The sequence below is a fragment of the Rhinolophus hipposideros genome (genome assembly GCF_964194185.1).
Source record: "Rhinolophus hipposideros genome assembly, chromosome: 19".
NCBI classification, from domain to species: domain Eukaryota; kingdom Metazoa; phylum Chordata; class Mammalia; order Chiroptera; family Rhinolophidae; genus Rhinolophus; species Rhinolophus hipposideros.
The window spans coordinates 35384052-35407592 of NC_138065.1; the positions used below are offsets into that span (position 1 = coordinate 35384052).

The 23541-nt window shown below is 43.4% G+C and overlaps 1 protein-coding gene across 6 annotated transcripts in view; it reads left to right on the plus strand.

The window, feature by feature from the left end:
* Positions 1-23541, plus strand: part of HHAT (hedgehog acyltransferase) — a 268672-nt gene that overhangs the window by 69587 nt on the left and 175544 nt on the right. For all 6 annotated transcript variants that reach the window (XM_081026421.1, XM_081026425.1, XM_081026420.1 and 3 more), the window contains 2 exons: positions 1083-1298; positions 9381-9552. In XM_081026421.1, the coding sequence (XP_080882547.1) occupies positions 1083-1298; positions 9381-9552 (388 nt within the window). The remainder of the gene's footprint in view (positions 1-1082; positions 1299-9380; positions 9553-23541) is intronic.

Here is a 23541-nt window from a genome sequence, read left to right on the forward strand (position 1 = left end):
TTCTGGGGACCTGGCAAGTGAACAAAACAGACTCCAGTTGTATTTATGATTTGTTTGGGGACAGTAGCATCAGTTAAAGGGTTAGTGGCAAATAAATATTCCATTTATTATGCAGATTGGTGATTTGAAAAATACTACTGAAGGGGAGTAAATGACTAGCCATTAGTTGCATTGGGCTTCTGTGTTTTTTACACTCAGTTCTCTTGGTCTTTCTTGGTGGCTGCTGGAGTCCTGGATGTGGAGTAGAAACTGTTCATTGCTTAGTGTTTCTGTATAAAGCCTTAAAAGACCCTCATGGATCAAATGAACTACTTATTCTATTTTCTATGCAGAAAATTTTATGTCTTGTCTATATTTCCATCAATTGTTGTTCCCATTAAAAAAGCAATACATATGTATTCTGGAAAATGCAGAAAAATATAAAGATTATAGAGCAATCCATGATTTTACTCCAACATTGTTAACATATCATCACATTTCCTTCTAGCCTTTTGTTCCATACATATTTTTGTACATGCTTGTTATTTCTTATTTTGTATTGCATTTTTCATTATGTTTTTACACACCTATCTTCTGTATGGGAATGTAGACACATTGAGGGCAGGGACTCTTTCTTTTGACTATGTGTCTCTAAAGCTCATTTGGCATATAGTCCTCAACTACATGTGGGGCCCAATTAATAACAGAAGAGCAAAAGAAAAGCTATGTTGAAGACAGAAATCCTGTGTGACATTTCTAAGCCTCTCTTTGTCTTCCGAATTGTTGGAGGAGCTGTCAGTATCCAGTGGTGGTGGCTAATCTCCATGGTACCCACTGGGTGTATCTGACATATGCATATCTGGGGAAATATTCATTATGTTACATCAGGCTTAGTGCTAAGTTGATGGTTGATGGCAGACACTCTTCTGCCCACAGCTCATTAACTGCTCGTTTTGATGACCGAGGAGACTTACCTGCTGTTCAGAGCTTCTCGACTCCCCTAAAGGTATAGATGCTGTACCTGTGGAAGACATCTCCTTCCCAGGAGACTGGATGATGTCCCTCCTTGGCACTCACAGGCTGTTCTCTCTGTGACTTTGCAGAGAGGGTGGTACAAGACAGAAAATGAGTACTACTTGCTGCAGTTTACGCTGACCGTTCGCTGCCTGTACTACACCAGCTTCAGCCTCGAGTTCTGCTGGCAGCAGCTGCCCGCTGGCTGCCCTTTCTACTCCTTTGCCTGGGTGATGGCCTATGTCTTCTATTACCCAGTCTTCCACAACGGGCCCATCCTCAGCTTCCCGGACTTCATCGGACAGGTAGGGTCGTGTGCATCTTAGCTCCCGGAGCCCCGACCCTGATTCTCGGTGGACTGTGGCAACCAGGATTAATGAGTGGGCACAGCAAGAAGCCTGGGGCGGGCACTCACTGCAGGGCAGGCCCAGGATTCTCATGGTGTCACTTGAAAAGTAGAAAACAACACCGTGTAAGCCGTTGGTTGGCAAATAGTATGTTCCCTTTTATTTTCACAAACTGCCATAGCCTGGGAATTGTTCACGATGACCTGGGATGGGAAGCCGGGTGGAGTTGAAGAGTTGGAGGCGATAGTGTCTTTTCGGGACTGGGTACGTGTTTCTGTGCAGGACACTGCCTGCCTTCTCTGGACAGCAGCCTTGTCTGAAGCTTATGTCAAGCCACCTTCATCATTCCTACCTCACTTTTCCTCCTACTTAGAATTTTTTTTCCCTCATTCCACAGCTAGCCTCATGGAACATGTTTACAGAGTTAATTTACTTAAGGTGTTAGGAATTGGTAATACCTAAAACAGTGTTTCTCAAAGGAACTTCCTACTTCCCACCACTAAAGTAAAGCAGTCTTGATGGAAGTGAGGATAATGACATGCATGCACACAGATCACACATGTGCAAGCACACACATGTACATGCAAACCACATGCGTGCACACAGTACACACACATGCACACATACCACAGGTACACACAATGCAAGCGCACATGCATACACAGATCATAGGTGCACACAGTACACATGTGCAAACATATGTACACACTGATCATACACTTGCACATAGTACACACAGGTACACATGCACACAGCACATGTGCAAACACACACATACACACACCACAGGTGTACACAGTACACATGTGCAAGCACACACACATGCACAGATTACACATGTGCGCACAGTACACACATGTTCTAGCATGCCCACACCCACACATGTGTGCACGTGCGCACACACACACACACACACACACACAGAGGCCTGGAAGCATCGTTCAAAGTTCAGGGCCAGCAGCACTGTTGCACATTTCTGGAGGGTGACATGAAAGGTGCCCCCTGGGAAAGTCAGAGGGTTCTTAGAAATCCCTTAATTCCGTCTTAAAAATTCTACTAAGTTATGTATTGTACTCAAAAGTATATTTCGGCATTATAACAATAATTTTATGTTTTAAAATTGCCAGTTCAATTATTTATCTAGGATCATTCTTTTGTCCTGAAGTAATTTTAAATCTGTACTTGAAAATTATGTTTCAGATTATTGTGTAAAAGATAGAGGGGGTCAGTGATGGTAGCCGATCTTCTAACTCAGTGGTTCTCACAGTGGTGTCCCTGGACCAGCAGCATCAGGAGCACCTGGGAATGTGTTAGAAATGCAGATTCTCAGGCCGGACCCAACCTGCTGAATCAGAAATTCAGCTGGGCCCAGCAGTGTGGTTTCCCCAGGCCCTCAGGTGATTCTGATGCATGCTAGAGGTTGAGAATCACTTTCCTAAGTTCCTCAGAAGAGAAGAGTAGGGGGATGGGCGTGGGTTCAGGCCCTCCAAGTTGTCTCTTTTTCAGTCTCCGGTCCATTGTGAGTTGTGAATTCTTCCAAATATTCCGGCCAATAACTTTTGGACTAAATATGCACACACACATCCACACACACCTGTCTTGAAGACAGTAATCTTCAGAGAAACATTAAATCCATTAAGAGTGTTTCCTCTTAGGATTATTTTCCTAAAAACAGATCATTTTCCTAACTGCCTCTTATCTATTGAGGAGCTTTGCCCAAAGGGATCTGCATTTTGTTATTATGCAAATCATCATTCTGTTTCATCTCCTTTCAAATTGTGTCCTGTAGGGTCTAGCGGGGAACATGGAGGGCCCTTGCAGTATCTGTTACACTGAGGCAAGCTTTGAGATTACCGATCACCTAAACGCTTAGCCCAGGGTACCTGGTCCCTTGAGTTTTAGTCTGGAGAAGAGGGGCTGGGGCGTCCCACAGAGACTCAGGTATGAAGACTGGGTTGTGTCTATGTCTTCTCTCTCTTTTTCACCCCTTTCAAAATGGTAGCAATTGCTGAAAACAGGGAACTTGGAAAGGCAAATGGAAACCTTTCTCTGTGGTCTGGGAAGATTCATAGAAAAGTCAGTCTAGAAAAGGCAAAATGTTTAGTAAGCTACAAGGCAAACAAACAAACACACAAACAAACAAAAAAACCAGCCAGGATGTGTCTGCAGTTGCCAAGGGTGCTTATGGGGCACTTACCTCCTGAAAGAAAAATGGGTTAAAAGGGGAGCAGTTTAAACCATGAAGCTAATCTAGTAGTGGAAGGATTCTTTCAGAGAGGCCAAGAAAGGACAGGCTGGGAGAGGGAGGAAGAAAGCTAACTGAGAGCTTGTAAGCAAGTTATCTCAGAAGGAAGACTTGAATGAACAAATGCCTTCGGATATAAGGACTGGTAATACTGAAATTCCCGGTTCTTCGATTCTCAGGTCAATACTCAAACTACAGAGCAGGAGAATGAGGCTTTGCCACTAGGGGGCAGCAGAGCCTCATGTGGGAACCCACCCAGGAGCCAAAAGCAGTGGCCAGTTAGGAATTCTCCAAACTCCAGTTGCTAAGATGATGGATGGCCTTAGGCACACTACTGGGAGAATGTATGTTTCACCCAGTTTTTTTAAAAATTTTTTTTAGCACGTAAATTTACAGTACACACAAGATGAGGGAAGTATAGAAGAGATGTCCTCAATAATGTAAGGCATTTTGCCTGTTCAGAGGCTTCGGTGAGCTTTAACTTGAGGGCCACCTCTGATGGCATTTGGAGTTTCAGGAACATGGGCCCTGTTTATTTTTCTCTCATGGTGCTGTGTAACTCAGATACTGAGCCAGGGGTGAGGTTGGGGCCCAGGGGGGCCTAGTGAAAGGCAGGACATGCTGTTTATTTGCTTAGCTTGGAGCCTTGGCCACTGTATCTTACTCCAAGCAGGTTGAGTTGTGCAGTGGGGGCTGGTGTGGGGGAGGACAGTGAGCCTGAGGGCGGTAGGAGCAGGGACTTTCCGTGCTGGGGGCTGTGCTTCTACCCCCAGGAGAAGAGCCACTGTTCAGGTAGGGAGCTGGCAGGTGGTGAAGAGGAGAGACTCTGGAACCCAACCTTACTCTTACAGGGTTGGAATCCCTGCTTTGCTTTGGCTTTGAGAGTTTTTTGTGAGTTACTTACCTTATTTGTGACTTAGTTTTCTTATCAGTGAAATGGGAAGAATGGTAGGATTGTTATAAGGATTAAATGATTTTGTATTGGTAATGTGGCTTGACACATAAACAGTATGAAATATTAGTCATTACTATTATTGCTGATATCAGTAGCCAGAAACATGTGGCATTTGTGGGGTCAGTTTAGGCCAGACCTGAGACCCTGGGCGTCCAGTCTGGTAGGTGAAAGAAGCAGGGGATTCTGGGCAGTGGCCATCCTTGGCCTCAGGAGAGGCCAGTGTGCTGGTTCCATCTCTCTTCAGAAGAGAGACCCAGACAATTGCAGCAGGTACGGGGGAGGGCCCAGCCCCTGCGTGGCTCTGGCTGGCAAGAGCCAGGTGGGCAGTCAATGACCCAGACAGACCGCGCAGGGTTTGAGGTGGGTTCTGGTTCTAGAAAGCACCTGGAATAATATGGGTTGTAGTAAATAATACTGAGACCTTGCTTCAAGCCAGGCTTTACATGTTCTAACTCATTTCATCCTTACCACAGCCCCGGGAGAGGGCTACTGCTGTTATTCCCACTTTATAGATGGTTAAGATGGAGACAAAGAGAGGCCAGTAGAATGCAGATTGGGCGGGAAGGAGTGAAGACGAGAGCCTGTTGCACTGACTTGGTGAGCCCTCAGGAGTCAGAAGATGCCGTGTGGCCTGGTGGCCATGTGGGGCTAGAGGCGCAGCCTGGCCAGCCCACGTCCCAGTCCTGTGGCAGCGACACCACCTGCAGGCCCCACTTGCTGTTCTGGTGGAGACCACTGGATACCACCAGCCTTGGTCTGGATGGATGCCTGGGGAGGGGCAGTAAGGGGCTGATTAGGGAATGGCTTGTTGGGAGCAGAGGTAGGTGTGGTTTGTAACCATGGATGGACAGGACAGCAGCTGGCCACCACAAAGGAATAAACCCCCGACTCTAATGCCCTTCAACCAGAGGCTGGAGCAGAAATGGCACAGTAGGCTCCTGGGAAGGCTTTTGTTTGGTGCCCTCAAACATATGTATTATTAGTGTGAAGAAAAAGAACCTTTTCTCTTTTAGAACTGTCATCTTTAATCATCGGAATATCTTTAAAAGGCTTTGATATTCCTTTTTACGCAATTAGCATGAAATGAGGTTTTAAAATGCACTTTGCAGATGAGTTAATGTGTATTTCTTAGTGGTGCCTTAACTGAAAAATCCCATTGATGGCAGTTTCCAGTAGTCTTAAGGTTGGTACTCCCATAAGTTAGAAATATGAGTGTATTGAGTTAATTGCTTTGCACTCAGACAAGAGAGCAATCGTGCTTGTTAGGTGAGCTGTGTGTAGCATGTCTTTTCTTCCTGCTGGAGTGACAAGGGGCAAATGCTGAATTTTTTAAATGAAAGTGAGTCAACTAGATTGAAGATATAAATAGACTAATAATTACCCGACTCTAAAGAAAGACCAATGACCACTTTTTAAGGTAAAAGCAAATAGAATGAAAAATCAGATTGTTGTCCTTCTGCTGTGTTTACTTGTACGATGAAGGAATAGACATTTCTGTTACCCTGAAGGAGGAGGCATCCAGCCTCAAAGAGGGAGCATTGCAGAGAAAAGTCCATGCTTCTGGTCCAGTGGTGACACATAATTATGCCTTCTTGAACTTGGCAGGGAAGTTTTGCCCTCAGGAACGTAGGTAAGTCATTACTGGGAAACCAGTCAGTCACAAAATGCACCTGGTATCTCTTAATTACAGATATTTGTGTCATTTTAGACTGCACACTGTTTGGGGAAAGAAAAGAGGGTCTCTGAACTGACCTTGAACTGTGATTGCCTAGAGCAGAGAGGCAACTAGAGAGACATATTTTCCTGGTTGCCTGGTGGGGCTCCTTTCCCATCCAGCTGCTTCCCTGCTCCTGGGTGGGGTGTCCCAGTAACACTCCAAGGCCTGAGGTACAGGTCTGGCCTTCAGGGGACCTGAGCTTGTGGTTGGCTTATGCTCAGGGGCCTACAGGCCACGTGCAAGGTTGCTTATTTAGAAACTGGAGACATTCAGTTGTGTGAAGATTGTCTTCTGTGAACACTGCTTTTGAGGCCAGTGTCACATTCAGCCCAGGAACTTACTTCCCTCCCAGTGTCTGGCACCAAGAAAGGCCTGTCTGGTGGTCTGGAATGGTTTTGGCCTCTTTGTGTCTTAGCCTGGCCGTGGCCTTGGTGTGAAATCTTCCAGCCTCCACAGACCCATGGACATTATGTTGTTTGTAATAGTTTCCTCATTTGCTGATGGTCATTATAGGTCAAAATGAATTTGCTTTAGAGAGCTGGAAAAGGGAAGAAAATTAACTAGGAGGAGCTCAGTCCATAGCTAAGAAAATCTACGAGTGAGGTGGAAAGGTAAGGAGAAATAAAGAGGGAAAAGCATCCTAGCCAATGCTGGCCTTCCCTGGGGGAGATCCTGAAGCTAGGCCGTTTTTAGAAGGATGAAGAAACAGATCGCCTTGCCTCACCAGCAGGGAGGACCAGTCTTTACAATGTGGTAAAGTTACATTACTTCCTCCGCCCCGGACCCCATCATAAAAATAATCAATTGATGAAAACAACTGAAAAATCTTACCATGGAAAGATGACAGTTGCTGTTGCCAAATTGCTGTATATCCTTCTAGCCTTTTGTTATTTACGCTTATTGAACAAAAATAATTTTCATGGCTCCATAACATGGGGGACACTCATGCATTTAACCAAAACCCCTACTGTTGGACATCTGGGTTATTTCCTTTTTCCTCTGAATTAGATAACACAGACACGAATGATCGGGCATGTAGGTGTGTGCACGGAGTATTTAGCCATCCACCAGCTTGTTGATGTAGGCTGCAGGATCTGCAGAGCATGTAGGCGCTTGAGCTGAGGATTCAAATGAAAACCATCCTCAGTTTACGCCTGGCAAGGGTTCTGCGTTGGGTCAGGTAGTACAGCTGTGCTTGCAGTTAGCTGGGATCCATACAGGTCTGTAAATCCCCAATGTGCCCAGTCCACGTTCCTAGATGACCCTTCCAGCTAGCACTTCCCCTTCATATCTGAACCCTTCAGAGCAGTTGCTGTGGCGTGAACAGTGCTGGATGGTGTGGCTGGGCAAAATATCTTCCTGAGGTGAACTGCAGAAAACTAAAGGAAAAAGGAAATTCCCAGTAGTTGGATCAATTTACATTTAAAAAAACGTTAACCCAAGGAGCTGTCCTTAGTGTTATAACCAAACAGATGGCAAAAAGAAAATCCATTTTGCAGATTATGGTAATACCTCCGAACCAGACAGAATTTCTTAATCTGGCTTCTTGCTGGAAGAGGACAGTGGAGAAAGTGGTTGAATATATGGTCAAAATGGAATAAAAATAAATCCCCTGGCGTGCAGATTGCTCGTCGCTCTAGGGCAGTGCCCGCCACTCCCGTTGGCTGCAGTGGGACCCACTGTTCCTTGATGTTGGAGGAGAGTGGAAGCTTAAGAAGTGCATCAGGACCACCTTCCCCTAGGAATGAGCCTTTCTTGTTCATGTCGTGTCTTGAGCCCTCATTGTCAAATGCTGAGTCAAGTCCATTGCTTCTGCCAGCTCATGGCTGCAGTTCCAACTTCATCCTGCATGCATTCGCTTCACTCTTGCAATTCAAGGCAGGCTGCAGTCTCATAAAATCTTGTCCCTGTAAGATCCAGCAAACTTCCACGTTCCCTTTTGTGTTTCTGTTGGTCTAGTGGTGTAAGGCTGAAATTGCATTCACTTCAAATTTTACAGCATGCTTATGCATTTCAGAATCGATGTGCTTTCGACAATTGTGCGTCCCCGTACAGCAGGCAGGGAGATGAGGCCACAGAACCAGGCTGCTCAGGCAGAACTTTTAATTGTTTTGGTCTGTGTTTTCCACACGTCTCGAGTATACTCTCAGGGGTTTGTCTGTATCCATAAAAATCAAAACATCCCTCTGTCACCCGTGATGTCTGGCTCTGAATTGTCTTCTACTTCTGCCCTGTGCCTGGTGGTCTGGGACGCCCCGAGGGAAGAAGGTGAAGTGCAATAGGAGGCATGTAATTATCGGATATTAGCTGCCAATGATCCAGTGCTTTCTATATGCCAAGTGCTCTACCTAGTACGTCATCTATTTTATTTAATCATCACAATCTTTTCCCTGTGTATATGAAGAAACCAAGCCTCAGAGAGGGGAAGTAACTTGCTCAGGACCACACTGCTGTGTGGTTTGTGCTAGAATCTGATCCTGATTTTGTCTGACTCTGAAGTCTGTGCTCTTAACTGTCACACTGTACCTCCTGCTACACAAGAGACGTGTGCCATGTACTGTCCCTGCTTGTGTTTACTCTGCCTGGTTTCCAAAACAGCTTAAGTTAAGATGACACACCTGCACCTAATTTTCACCTTGTTCTCAGGTATCATCTCTCCTCCTTTTCTCTTACCAGTCTTGTGCCCCTTCTTGACTTAGTCCTACTTTTATCAGCCTTAGATGTGAGTGGGTGATGGATGAAGATAGGCAGGGTGACACTGAACCCAAAGAGATCCCAGTGTCCCGAGGGAGAGAGCGGGAGCTTCTGCCCCTCCAGGTTTTGGCAGCGTTGTGCCTGGGGTGAAGAAAGTCTGCAGAACCCGTCTTGGCTCTTGGTGCTAGGCTGGCTTGCTGACCGCCCCCCCCCCCCCCATTCTTATTCTGGGACAGAGTTTTCAGGTTTGTACATAACTTCTTCACTCAAGAACATGGAGTGTTCCCAAAGCAAATCACAACAACCCTATTTTAGTAGATACAGCAATAATATTTTTGGAAAGTTTATTAAAAACATTGTCTTGGTGACTACCTGAAAGACTGGAAAAATGGAGATGCCATCTAATGACTTCTTTTGTTCCCACTGTAGATGCAGCAGCCAGGGCAGTGCTCACTGAAGGTCGGTCTTTCCGTCCTTGCCCGGGGGCTGGGCCGCCTCTTCTGCTCCTGGTGCCTGGCAGAGCTGATGGTTCACCTCATGTACATGCACGCCATCTACGGCAGCGCCCCCATCCTGGGGGCCGTCTCCTGCTGGACCTTAGGTAACGGTAGACATTCTGCTGTCAGTAGAACAGGCATCAAGTGTTAGCTTCAGAGTCAAGCTGGACTCGGGGCAGATGAGGGTGCAGTTGCCTTAAGCAACCCTCTTTTTCTTCTCTTTTTTTTTTAACCTTGCTCCTCTTGTGGCCAAGATGATGTAAATGTGAAATGGCTGATGGAGGTGAGGCCTTGCCTTTGTGGTCTGGAACCAAGGAGGGTAACAATCTCTTTTCATAATGGAATCTGACTAAGCTTAGTGGGGTGCGGCCAGCACTGCGCTTGGCAGGAGAGGGGAAGCGATGCCGAGGGCAGCGTCTGAGGGCCTGCTGAGCGCAATGCTCCAAGACCCAGTTCTTCTGCTGTGTTTTATGTTGTTCTTGTGTACGATATAAAGAGAACAATATGAATGCGGGCTTTAGAGTCAGACAGACATAGGTGTGAATCTCAGCTCCACCTACCACGAGGGGCAGCCTTTGGCAGCTTGCTAAACTCTCTACGTCTCCACCTGTCCAGAGAGCAGAAATGTGTGGGTTGTTTTAAGGACTAATTGAAACGATGGATATGAAGGGCTTACTTTGTAAAGTATCTGGTAGATAGAATAAATGGTGTGTACGTCCCTCTGTTGGTCCCTTTTTTGCCTCGTCTACCCATTTCTTTGTATCTGCGAGCACTAGGTGCGATGGAAGTCATTTCCTCAGCAAGGACATGGTCTCCAGTATAGGACTTATCTGTGGAGAAACCGCCGTTCTTTATTCTGCTGGCCAAAACAGCAGTGACCATGCCCTTTCCTGAACTAAATCTCGTCATTTCCTTCTTTGCTCTCCTTTCAAGAACTCCCCGTGGTAACTGAATTCAGCCCTGTGGGCTGACCTCCAGCCTGTTGCCCCAATGGGAAATGTGTGATCTTCCGGCCAGATTAAGCTGCTCCCTGCCGAGGGCAAGAGTACAAGCCCGACTCCTGATCTGTTTGGTAATTTATAGATTAAAAACAAATTGTCCTTGGTGTCACACGTGCTTCATCAGAATGTTTTCACGCAAGATGCTTTTTTGGATTGGAAAAATGCTGAGCTGTTTAATGACAGCCTCTTCTTTCCAAACCAATCTTTGTGATAGTTGGGGTAACTAATATTCTAAGGTTTTAACGACGTGATTAGACCAAACAGAATAGGATTAAATGATGGTTTATGTTAGATAGAATCCCATTTGTACTGCATCCAAATGAACAGGCTGTTATCAGTTGGGGTTATTTTAAGTATGAGTGATAGAAAATACAACTCGAAATGTAGCTTAAACAATAAGGAAAAGCTGTTACCTCATACAACTATTATCTGAGGTCAGCACTAGGGTGGTAAGTCCAGTGACATGGAAAAGTCATCAGTGATCCGTTTGTGTATCTACCATTCCGATTAAGAAGGACCCGGAATCCTGGAACCCTTGTTTGTACCTGCAACCCCATCACCTTCTCTCACCCTCTCCACAAAGACATGTTTATGATTCCCTTCTTAAAAACTTTTTTCTAAATGGACTTTATTTTTAGAGCAGTTTTAGGTTTACAGCGATACTGAGAGGAAGGTACAGAGAATTCCCGTTTATCCCCTGATCCCCACACGCACAGCTTCTCCCACTATCAACATCCCACCAGAGTGGTCCATTTGTTGCAATAGATGAGCCTATACGGCACCTCATTATCACCCCAATTCCATAGTTTGCATTAGGAGTTACTCAGTCTGTGGGTTTTGACTGATGGGTAATGATATATGAGTATATCTACCCTTATAAGATATAGATTGTTTTCACGGCCCTAAAAGTCCTCTGTGCTTGGTCTATTCATCCCTTCCTCCCCCAAGCCCTGTCAATCACTGATCTTTTTACCATCTCCATAGCTTTACCTTTGCTAGAATGTCATGTAGTTTGAATCATACAGTATGTGGCTTTTTCCTATTGATTCCTTTTACTTACTGATATGCCTTTCAAGTTTCTCCATGTCTTTTAATGGCTTGATAGTTCATTTCTGTTTAGTGTCGAACAATATTCCGTGGTCTGGGTGCACCACAGTTTATTTATTATAACACGTACCTTATAATAATATATTCCTAATTTCTCCTTATAGCAAAAGATTCCTAATTCCTTCCTTCTGTCACCTGTATGATCGTTGTCCTTTATTTCACTCATATACCTATAAACTGTAGTCATCAATATATTGTTGCTTTTATTTTGAGCCAACTGTTATCTGTTAGGTCAATTAAAAATAAGAATAAGAAAAGTTTTAATTTACCTATACTTATTCCTTCTTTGATACTCTTCCTTTTTTGAAAATGTTGATCCCAGTTTCTGACCTATATTATTTCCCTTCTTTCTGAAGAACTTTTAAAAAACGTTTATTGCAAGGCAAGTCTACTGAAAACAAATTCTACCATTTTTGTTTGTCTGAGAACTCTATTTCTCATTCACTTTTGAAGGATAATTTTGCAGGATACAGAATTCTAGGGTTCCCCCGCCCAAACATTATAACTATTTTGCACTACTTTCTTCTTGCTTACATGGTTTCTGAGGAGAAGTTGGATGTCATTCTTATCTTTGTTCCTCTTTATAGGTTAGGTATTTTTTTGCCCCCTGGCCTCTTTCAATATTTTTTTATTTATCTTTGATTTTCTGCTCTTTGAATATGATATGCCTAGGTGTAGTTTTAGGGGCATTTATTCTGCTTGGTGTTCTCTGAGTTTCCTAGATCTTTGGTTTTGTGTCTGATGTTAATTTGGGGAAACTCTTAGTCATTATTTAAATATTGCTTCCATTTCTTTCTCTCTTTCTTCTGCTTTTGATATTCGCATTACATGTATGTTCATTGTCAAATTATAGCTGGGGGTCTTTTTCTTTGGATAGACACCGTACCCAGCACCTGAGAATTTTCCCTCAGCAGAAAATATTTCTGTACACATTTGTCACATATCGATGCCGCTAAAGCCAGAGCAAGATGCAAAGTTTAGAGTACCTTATTCTGCAAAAAGTTATGCAACCTGGAGGACAGGCAGATAGAACCATTCAAATCAACAGGTCCCTAAAATAAGTAATCTGAGACCACGATCACTTCTAGCCTTTGTAGTATACGTACCTCTCTAATCCCGTCTCCAGTGCCATTATCTTCAGATTCTCAGTCATTTTCTCTAGTCTAAATTTTGGCTAATGTCCTTTGGCTAATTAGCCAAAACTTTGGCTAAACTTTGGCTAATGTCCAGAAAGCCTAAACTTTGGCTAATGTCCACAAGGGAAAAATTAGTAGTTAAGATGTGTTAACATTTCTTATCCACTGCACTATTTGGTTTGTGTGAAGTGAAACCTCATTTTTGGATATTTTTGGATAGCTCTAACTTCACTAAGAAAATATAGTTGGGCTTCAGAAGCATGGATGATGAATTATTTCCTTTCAGCATTTCTTTGCAGGATCTTAGGCTTACTCAGTGTCATAACAAATAACTTTTTAAAAATCAACGCACCGGATCTGATTATGCTAACAAATCTCTTTCCTTTTCTGTAGATCTATAAACAAGCCCATAAATGTAATTACTATTTTATTCATTATCTTTGATTCTATCTCCAGCTACATTAGTGTAAGCTCTGTTGCAAATATTATGCACCGTGGAATCTTAGGGATGGAAACTAGAAATTTCCTAGAGCACTCAGTTCGAGTCCTTCTTCTTACATCATCCATGGATAAAGTTATAGTATCGCTCCAGGGCTGTTTGCCAGGAGCGTGCACCAGAAGCATTGATTGGAATGATAAAGCCAGTGCCCCAATTTGGTGTCCGAGACAGAATAGGGACCAAAGCTTGAAAGTTCAGTAAGATTTGAGATGGATAACCAAGGTCATGAGAGCTAGGAAGCCATCCTAAATTGTTGAAACAGAACTCTGCAGGCGAAGATTAGGTTTCACAAGCAGTATTGACTAAGACAGATGATAAATTTAAAGCTAGCATTACAAGACAGATTACAAGTTATCCAACTGCAACTACATAGAAGTTATAAATATGCAGAATTCCCCAGATTTCTACCTGTAGGGGGCTGGAGGGATTCCAAGGCTGATCAAAGAGAAAGACATGAGCCCAAGGTGGTAGTCACACAAGCTTTATTTTGGTGGTGCTTTGACGGATTTGCATTTGAGGGAAGTCCCTCACAATATGAGTCCTTCCAGAGCCTACATTATGGGGGTCCCCACTCAGAAGGGAAGGAGGCCAAGGGCACTTTCTGGGGAAAGTGGGATCAGAGAAAAGTGAGGTGCTTTGGTGACATCCCTTGGGGAGTCTCTGGGTCAGAGAACTCCAAAGGGCAGCAGTAGCTTGGGACCTTTATAGCTCTGAGGTTTGTTTTGTCTATGACTAGCAGGTGTTGGGCACAGTTTCGCAGTGTATGCAAAGGAGGCAGGCTGTAAATGGCCAGAGGTCTGCTCATTTGGGCTATGCTTAAAATTTGAGTTTGACACCAGCAGCTTTGAGCTAATAGGTCTCAGCATGCTGTGAAGAAAGTAACAACTTAGGAGCCGATATACAGGCCCTCTTTGGCTCATTTATACAACACGGACTCCTCTCCAGGTAGTGCCTATCAATGCATTGGTCCTCTGGACGGATCTAGGCTAGGAGACAGAAAGCAGGTCACAGCCAACCTTGGGTCCGAGAGTCTGGCCCGGAGGTGGAGCCTAGTGGCCAAGTGGGAAATCCAGATGGACACTGACAGTCAAGGAACTGTGCTCTGCTCATTCCCAAAGGAACTGGTTGATCTGAATGAGCTGAATGAGCTGATTTGGTTTAGCGGACAAGCACACATAGATGAATGAGGCAAGTCCAGCCTCTGTCCTTGCAGAATGCGTGGTCTAAAGAGTTGCTTAGGAAAAAACACAGAAAAACGAAACCTATTGCAGTGAAGACTTCCCGTGATGGTGAAAGTCCAGAGTGCTGTCAGAGCACAGAGGAGAAGTACCTAGTTCAGTCTACAGGAGTATGGAAAGGCTTCTTGGAGGAAGCAAAGTGTAAAGGAAACCTGAAGGATGATTAGGAATGAAACAGGTACTACATGGATGGGGCAATGAAGTTGGGCAAAGGGGCTCTCGGCAGAGGGACCGGCACATCCGAAAGTTTAAAGATGAGAGACCTAAGGGCATATTTGGGAAAATGGGAAGAAGTTCAACATGGTTAGAAAGCTCCTGTGGCGTGTGTGTGTGTTGGTGGAAAGCTAGACTGAAGTAAGAAAAGGTAGATGTGGTAATGGAGGCCCGAACCAGGCTAATTCGTGTTTTAGGATTTATGGTAATGGACATAAAAGCAAATTTGGGACATTTGTGAGGTAGAAGTGACTGGCATTACTAGAAGATTGGGTGTGGGGGTGAAGGGGAGAGGGCGGAGTCAGGGATGAAGGCCGGGATTCTGCCTCTGGCCCCTGTGGGTGAGGTGCCATCAGCCTTCCGATCCACACTTACTGAAGCTCTACTCAGACATTCTTGTAACTAAACATGTCTTCTCAACACTCTTGTGGCCAGTAGATGATTGAAAGTGACTGATGTCAACTTCTCTTAACTGCTGCACGATGTGAATGTTGGCGCTGGTTTCTGAAGACTTGGCCCTGAGATTAAACTAGCCGTTGCCTGTGTCGTCCTCTCTCTCTTGCATACATAGAGGTCTTCTGAAAATGGAATCCAGGACGCTTATTTTTCTTTGCTCCCTGTTCTAAGATTTCTGCGCAGCTGACATGGGCTGTGGACTTTGAGTCACTCCAGCGCTTCTGAATTCGGGCACGCGGAGTCTAAGGGGTGACTGGGTGCAGCTCGTTAATCACAGTGTAACAGTCTCCGTTCTGTCTTCTTGCTTCGGACATTCTCATTTTTTGCTCTTTGACTTCTCTTTTCAAAATTTCAGGTCAGTTTCATAAATGGTGTCAGGTGCCCTGTAGGGTTACAAAAAATGGCACAAAAATGTCTGTCTTTTATTAATATGCAGTGTTTTAGACGAAACAAACGAATGGCTATCCTGTTGTACTTTTTATTTTTCTGTGATCTTACGAGTGATATAGTTAATGTTTTAACTTTTATGATAGGTAACCAGAATGGAGCCAGTTTGGCAAATGTGTTTGTTAAATGCTTTGATTAATATCCATTAATGATTAGCAGACATGGAGATTATAAACCCCATGTGACTGTGTCTCTTTTGGTTTGCCTGGCACAGAATAAGTGCTCCATGCATATTTGTCAAAAGAATCAAGAAGTGAGCAAATGGATCATTTTGTTGACTCTTCCATTGTCAGCCATATGTTTCCTTTGTTTTCTAGTTGCTGTCTTCTTTAGGGTATTAACAATGCAGTGAAAGAATGTATAGTGGTGGTTCAATGCCAAAAGAGGGTTTTCTTATTTCCTATGGTTTTTGTTGAATAAAAATTCCTTTGTGTTTTTTCTTTTATTGACTACCAAAAAACCCTGCCACTCTTAGAGCACCTAATGGGAGGAGGTGAGTGAAGGCACTCTTACCTGAGGACAGATGTGTCCTTGAGGCACCCCAGAGAATTCAGTGCTGATCATCTGCGATGGTGTTGATTTGAGCAGCAGTGTGTGCACAGGTCAGAAAGGTGTGTTGTATTTTGTGTTGATGTAGAGTGTAGAGGGTGTTTCAGGAGCAGCAAACCAAACAAGACATATGGAGAGGTAGAGTCACCAGCTGACCGGGTTTGCCCGGGACTGTCCTGGGTTTGGCACTGCAAGTCTCATGATGGGGAGCCCTTCAGTCCTGGACAAAGTGGAATGATTCATCTCCCTATACAGGAACGCAGAACTGCATGGAGAGCAAAAGTAAGTTTTGCAGGGTCAAGTAAATGCTTAACAGTGGTGTTACAAAAAATGGCTTCCCCGACAGGGGAAGGAGGCACCTAAATTGTTCTGCAGGTTCTGGACTTGTCCAGTGAGAGTTATTGTAAAACGGAAATAGTTTGGGACGATCCTCTGGGCTCCAGGTACTTTGAGCCATCTTCTTCCTCTGGTCCAGGTATTTCTTTGGAGGTGAGACCTTTGGGCAATTTTTAAACTCCAGAATTTTAGAGCTGAATTGGACCTCACAGATTTGTCTAGCACTCTCATTTTATAAATTAGAAAATGGAGACTCCAAGAAGATCAGTGGCCTTTCCAAGGTCACCGCTGGTTGGTGGCCAAGCTTAGGTGGGAGGCATGCGTGTTGATTTGCAGGCTTTTGTTCTTTCCGGTACCTTCTCTCCCTCTCATTTGGCTCTGGCCCACCACTGTGTGCATGGCACTGCCACAGTGACTGTTGGCCAGTCAGGACTGGTGTGGGCTTCTTGCATGAAATGCATAGAAATGAAAACCATTGATACGTTTGCCTCAAGGAGCAGTGTGTGCGTGTGTGAGATGCCCAGTATGGAATGAAGACTAAGACGGAGACTGCAGTCAGGTCTTACATGTGCAGTGTTGATTTTAGACAACCGTCTGAAGCCTGCTGTACCCACTGCAGGCAGGAAGCTCAGGAATTGTTTGTACAGAGGTGCAGGTCCAAATGTTTTTGCCAGAAAGGACTGTGCTCACTTTCTGATCATTGTTCTCTGTATCCTCCTGATGCTCCGAAATGAGTTTTTAATAATGGTCACGTGCTCACAGGTGAGCACACTAGCAGTGCAGAGAGTGGAAAATAAAACTGTGGAAGTCTCTCCAGGTGCCCTCCACCTTCCTGTTTACCTTTTGTTTCTTGTCCAGGTTATTTATAAGGATGTGCTCATTGCCCTGTTTTCCTTACTACCTTCTTTTTAAGCTTAGTATATTTTGAATTTTTCCTTACGTGATGAAATATTCTTTTAGATTTTATTAAAAAATAGTGTGATTTCAGTTTTTTTTTTTTTTGTGTTCCTTCCTATGGCTTCACTGTTATTTATTTAACTGATACTCTGTTGCTGATCATTATTTAAAATTTGCTCTTTTATAAATAATGCTTTAGTGAACATACTTGCATAAGCCTTATTGAACTCATCCCTGATAATTTCCTGAGGGTGATTTCCTAGGTCAAAGGTTTTGGCTACTCGTTGCCAAACTGGTCTTTAGACCAACAGGGCCATTTTCATTCCCAGTGTCATCAGTGTTTAGGAGTGTGTGTGGAGGACTGTGTTTTCTTGTGCAAGGAATTTCTGTTTAGGAGGCATACGTCTCCCCCCCCCCACCCCCACCCCCATTCTTCTCTTTTCCTGATTCTCCTTCCCTACTCGCCCCACCTTGTCGTGTTTCTGAACATCCCTTTGCTATAGGACAGTTGGTTTTATTGCTGAGTTCCAGAGAAAGCAGCTGTCAGGCTGCCATCTGAGCAGTGAACTGTGGGAGAGCAGCATGGTCCTGAGGGAGAGCTGCTGTCAGGGTGGGTGTGGAGTGGAGTCTGGCTGTTTCTCCCAGAGTTTCTGAACTGAGCTCTTCTAAGAGACAGTCAGTGCCTCCTGGGAGCCGTGCTGGGCTTCCTGGAGCGTCATTTGTCCGTTGAAGCTATGAACCTCCCATGTAGGAATATGGGTTTTCAGATGGGAAAAACCTTTCTCCTTCCCTCTAGATCAATTATGTTCTGAGTTTTTCAAATATCTCTTACCGGTTGAGGAAGCATTGTGTATTCATAAAAATCATAGGAAAGGTGGTCTGATTGAGACTTCGGGATGCTGGGGTATAAAACCTGTTCTAGAATGATGTGACTTCACTGAAAAGCAGCACATTTCTGTAGCAGCATGATGGCTTTCCATTACACTGAATAAAACCAGACTGATCCTCCGTAACAAAACGACATGTGGTTTGGCTCCTACCCACCTCCCTCATCTTGCCTCAAACCCTCTGCTTTCTGCCCTCCACTGTACTGGCTCCTTGTTCTTCTGCAGGCAAGGCCAGCACGGTCCCACCTTAGGGTAGTTTATTTACTGGCCCTTCAGGTAGGAAGGCATGCTTTTCCCCCTCATCATTGTATGACTTCTGTCATTGCCATCTCAGCTTCAATGTCTTTTCCTAAGAAGCTTCCTCTGGCGACCCAAACAGAAATAGCCACCAGCACTTTACACCGCCCTCTTTTATCCTCTGCACTGAGCTCATCACCCCCTGAATGTCTCCTTGTTTGTCTCTTACCACTGAATGTATGTTCCATGGAAGTAGGAACCTTAAATTGGTCACCGTGGTGCCCAGAACAGTACACAGCTAATAATGAATGAACGCTCCATCAAAGTTTGTTATGTATGAATAATGCAGCCGGTCAGGCACAGTTCCTTTATGGTCACTGTTAAAAGCACGTGCCCTCCGTAGACTCAGTTGGGGTCCAAAGATCTGAATTTTAGTTTCAACCCTATATTCACTAATTCTGTGACTTTGGAAAACCCACTTACCATCTCTGAATCTCAGTGTCCTTATCTGTAAAGTAAGAATCATGGTATTTACCCAAAGAAGCCCTGGGGGTGTTTGCGAGGAATGGCTACCATAGGAATGTGCAAGTTCTTTGTAAACTTCTTTTCATTCAACAAATAGCGATTGTTGTTAACTGTTTATTGGAAGTTTTATTGGAAGTACGGGGAACTACTTCCGTGGAGTGCCTCCAGAAGCGTGGAAATAGGGAAAATACAGCCCATTACCGTGAGCAGACTGTTATGTGAACGCACAGTGGATCACAGGTGTGGGTCATGGTTAGCACTCGCCTGATGGTAGAGTCATGGAGGCTTTAATCAGACTGGAGGAAAGATTCTGCCAACCAGAGAGGGAGGTGATTTGGTCAGAACTTGGTGAGGAACCATCCAGAAGGCAAGTCCTGATGATTCCCGCTCCAGCAGTGACTGGGGAGGGATACCGCGTTACAGCAACTTGCTTTGTCATGTCCACGGCACAAATTCTCTGTTGTGGGGCTCGACGCCTACACATATCAGGGCTGGATGCCGTCAGATGTGAGTGTTCTCTGGCCAATGCCACAGTCCTGATTTTGTCCTCACTCAGCTACTCTCTGAGTAATTTGCTTTCCCATGTGGCTGACCTGGAGAGAAAAGGGGCTCTTAGAGGAGACTACGAGGCCCACGTTACCTTAGAGGGGATAATTCTCACTCTAACTTGGTAAATTGGCATTCTGGCAAGGTAGGTCAGTCTCCATGAGCCTGGTTAGTGGGCATCTGCTCCCAGACACAGATGTGCCCTCAGGGTGTTGGGTGTTGACAGAGGGCCTGGGGGTGATCAGCCTGGTTTGGGTGGCTTTATTAGGGTACAGCTGCTCTGTCTGGGGGCTCCTGCTCGATATCACAGCTTTCTATGTGCAGTGCTGTCATGTTTTGATTTGATGCTCTATCTGGCTGAGATTCCTTTTTATTTTCTCATTCCATCCCCCACCCCTCCCCTTGGCAACCACCAGCTAGTTCTCTATATCTGTGGTTCTATTTGTTTTGTTTATTTATTTATTTATTTTTGATTCCACATGTAAGGGAAATCATACAGTATTTGTCTTTCTATGTCTGACTTATTTCGCTTAGCATAATACCCCGTAGTTCCATCCATGTTGTCGTAAATGGCAAGATTTCATTTTTTTTTGTTGTTGCTGAATAATATTCCATTGGATAAAGAAAATGTACCACATTCATTTATTGACGGACACTTAGGTTGCTTCCATATCTTGGCTATTGTAAATAATGCTGCAGTTAACATGGGGTTCATATATCTTTTTCAATTAGTGTTTTTGTTTTCTTCAGATAAATACTCAGAAGTGGGATTGCTGGGTCATATGGTAGTACTAGTTTTAACTTTTTGAGGAATCTTCATACCGTTTTTTGTAGTGGCTTTACCAATTTACAATCTATCAAAAGTGTACAAGGCTTCCCTTTTCTCCACATCCTTGCCAGCACTTGTTATTTGTTGATTTACAGATGGTGGCCATTCTGACAGGTGTAAGGTGATATTTTATTGTAGTTTTAATTTGCATTTCCCTGATGATTAGTGATATTGAGCTCTTTTCATATGTCTATGAAACATCTGTATGTCCTCTTGGGAGAAATGTTTATTCAGGTTCTCTGCCCATTTCTTTATTGGATTTTTTTTTTTTTTTTTTGGTGTTAAGTTGTATGAGTTCTTTATGTATTTTGGATAGTAACCCCTTATCAAATGTATCATTGACAAATATCTCTCCCATTCGTAGGCTGTCTTTTCATTTTGTTGATGGTTTCCTTTGTTGTACAAAAACTTTTTAGTTTGATATAGTCCCATTTGTTTATTTTTTCTTTTGTTTTCCTTGCCTGAGGCTGTATATCCAAAAAAGTATTGCTAAGAGAGATGTCAAAGAGTTTATTGCATGTATTTTCTTCTAGGAATTTTATAGTTTCAGGTCTAACATTTAAGTCTTCAATCCATTTTGAGGATTTTTCTTTGTGTATGGTGTAAGGAAGTGGTCTGGTTTCACTTTATTACATGTATCTGTCCAGTTTTGCCAACACCAGTTATTGAAGAGACTGTCTTTACCCCATTGTACATTCTTCCTTTGTTGTAAATTAATCGACCACACAAGTGAGGATTTATTTCTGGGCTTTCTATTGTATTCCACTGATCTATGTGTGTGTTTTTATGACAGTGCCATACTGTTTTGATTATTGTAGCTTTGTAGTATAGTTCTTTCTCAAGATTGCTCTGGCTATTTAGGGTCTTTTGTGATTCCATATAAATTTTAGGATTAGTTGTCTTAATTCTGAGAAGAATGCCATTGGTATTTCAATACGGATTGCGTTGAGTCTGTATATTACTTTAGGTTGTAAGGACATTTTAGCAATAGTAATCTTTCCAATTTATGAGCAAGGTATATCCTTCCATTTATTTGTATCTTGTTCAATTTTTTTTTCGGTGTTTTATAGTTTTAAGACAGGCCTTTCACCTCTTTGGTATTTTAACTTTTTGATACATTTGTAAATGAGATTGTTTTCTTTCTTCTTTTGATCGTTGTTTTTTCTCTTCTAATCGTTCATTATTGGTGTATAGAAATGCAACAGATTCCTGTATACTGAGTCTGTATCTTGCAACTTTACTGAAGTCATTTATTAGTTCTAATAGTTTGTGTGTGTGTGTGTGTGTGTGTGTGTGTATGTGTGTGTGTAGAGTCTTTAGGGCTTTCTGTATATAAAATCCTGTCATCTGCAGATAATGAGAGTTTTACTTCTTCCTTTCCAACTTGGGTGCCTTTTGTTTCTTTGTCTTGTCTGATTGTTGTGGCTTGGACTTCCATACTATGTTGAATAGAATTGGTGATTGTAGGCATCCCGTCTTGTTCCTGATCTTAGAGGAACGGCTTTCAGCTTTTCACCATAGAGTATGATATTAGCTGTAGGTTCATCATATGTGGCCTTTATTATGTTGAGATATGTTCTTTCTATACCCACCTTGCTGAGATTTTTTTTTTATCAAAAGGGTATTGAATTTTGTCAATACTTCTACATCTATTGTGATGATCATATGGTTTTTATCCTTTATTTTGTTAACGTGATGTGTCACATGGAATGATTTATGGATATTGAACCATCCTTGCATCCCTGGGATGAATCCCATTTGGTCATGGTGTAGAATCCTTTTTAATGTATTGTTGAATCTGTTTCGCTAACATTTGGTTGAGAATTTTTGCATTGGCCGGAGATTCTTAAATGTAATAATTGATTTAGTATGTGTGTGGCTATCAGTATCAGTAGTACAAGGTAGACCTACCAGAAAGGACCAGCAGGTGGCAGTAAAAGCTAGGTAATCATTTGAGAAATTCAAATTAGACAAAGTTTTATTAGCCTAATATTCAGCCTTTCCTGTGTAATTTACAAAGTATCAAGATGAGGGTGGGGTTGCTTTTTGACCCAAGAGAGGTGGCCTACCAAAGTGGCCATTCTTATCCCAGGTTTATGATGTCCTTGAGTTTTATCATTTTAAATTCTTTTCATGAAATTCTTTAAAATTAAAAAAAGAATTCTTAATCTACTCTAGCTTTCAGATTTTATGTAGAACATGTTTTTATGTATAGACTGTAGATGAGATTGTCACTGGATTTTAGCAATGACTATCTACTAGTCCCTTAATTTCTAGATAAAGTGATCTTGACCTCTCGTTCCGGAGACTTCCAATTCATGGCCTCTGCTGTCTCTCATCTCTTGCTTTTGTGGAATTATTTCTGTGTAGGGATCATCCTGTATTGCCTGATTATCACATAGTACTTGGTTCTTTTACTTGATTTACACACACACACACACACACACACACACACACACACACACGCATCTGTTCAGGTAAAGCATTTGTGTATGTTAGATGACTTTAATAAAGGTTTGGAAGAGAGCCACACAACTTAAACTTGACCATTGGATCTCCCTGGTTCCTTTGCCACGTCTGAAACGTGGCTGTGGTCTCCAGCCGTGCTGTTCTGTCCTTTTCTCTGTCCCCCTCCTTTTTTTTTTCTACCCTTTTTCTCTCAGGAACAAAACCCATCCCCTGTTTTCTCATAGACTGATCTTTCTGAAACACGAACAGATCATCTCCCTTTCTTGCTTGGTTTCTTAGGTCTTTTACTATGAAGTTGTGCTGCTTAGCTGAGCAGTGTGACCCTTTCTGGTCACGGCTCTCCTTTTGCGGAAGCTGCATCATGATTGCTGCAAATGCTCCCCCCTCCCCCTTACCCCTCACCCCACTGGGTCGTTTCATATCCTCATGCTTGATCTTTCTTTTATGTAGCGAACTCCTCCTTCAAAACAGCTCACTTCAGGGCCAGGTCCCCTGAACCCTCAGAGTTAGGTGGTGCCTCTCTCCACCCCTCGCTACTATAATGACCTATCTTTGATTAGGAGAGAGAAGGTGAGTGTTCTAGTCCTGAATTGTCATCATCTTTGTAACACCAGGCATATTAAGAGAGTTCAGATGGGCTCAGTGATTATAAAGCATTATTGAAGTGTGAACCATCCTCAGATCAAATTGTGATCAATGAGAAAATGATGGTTATTTAATT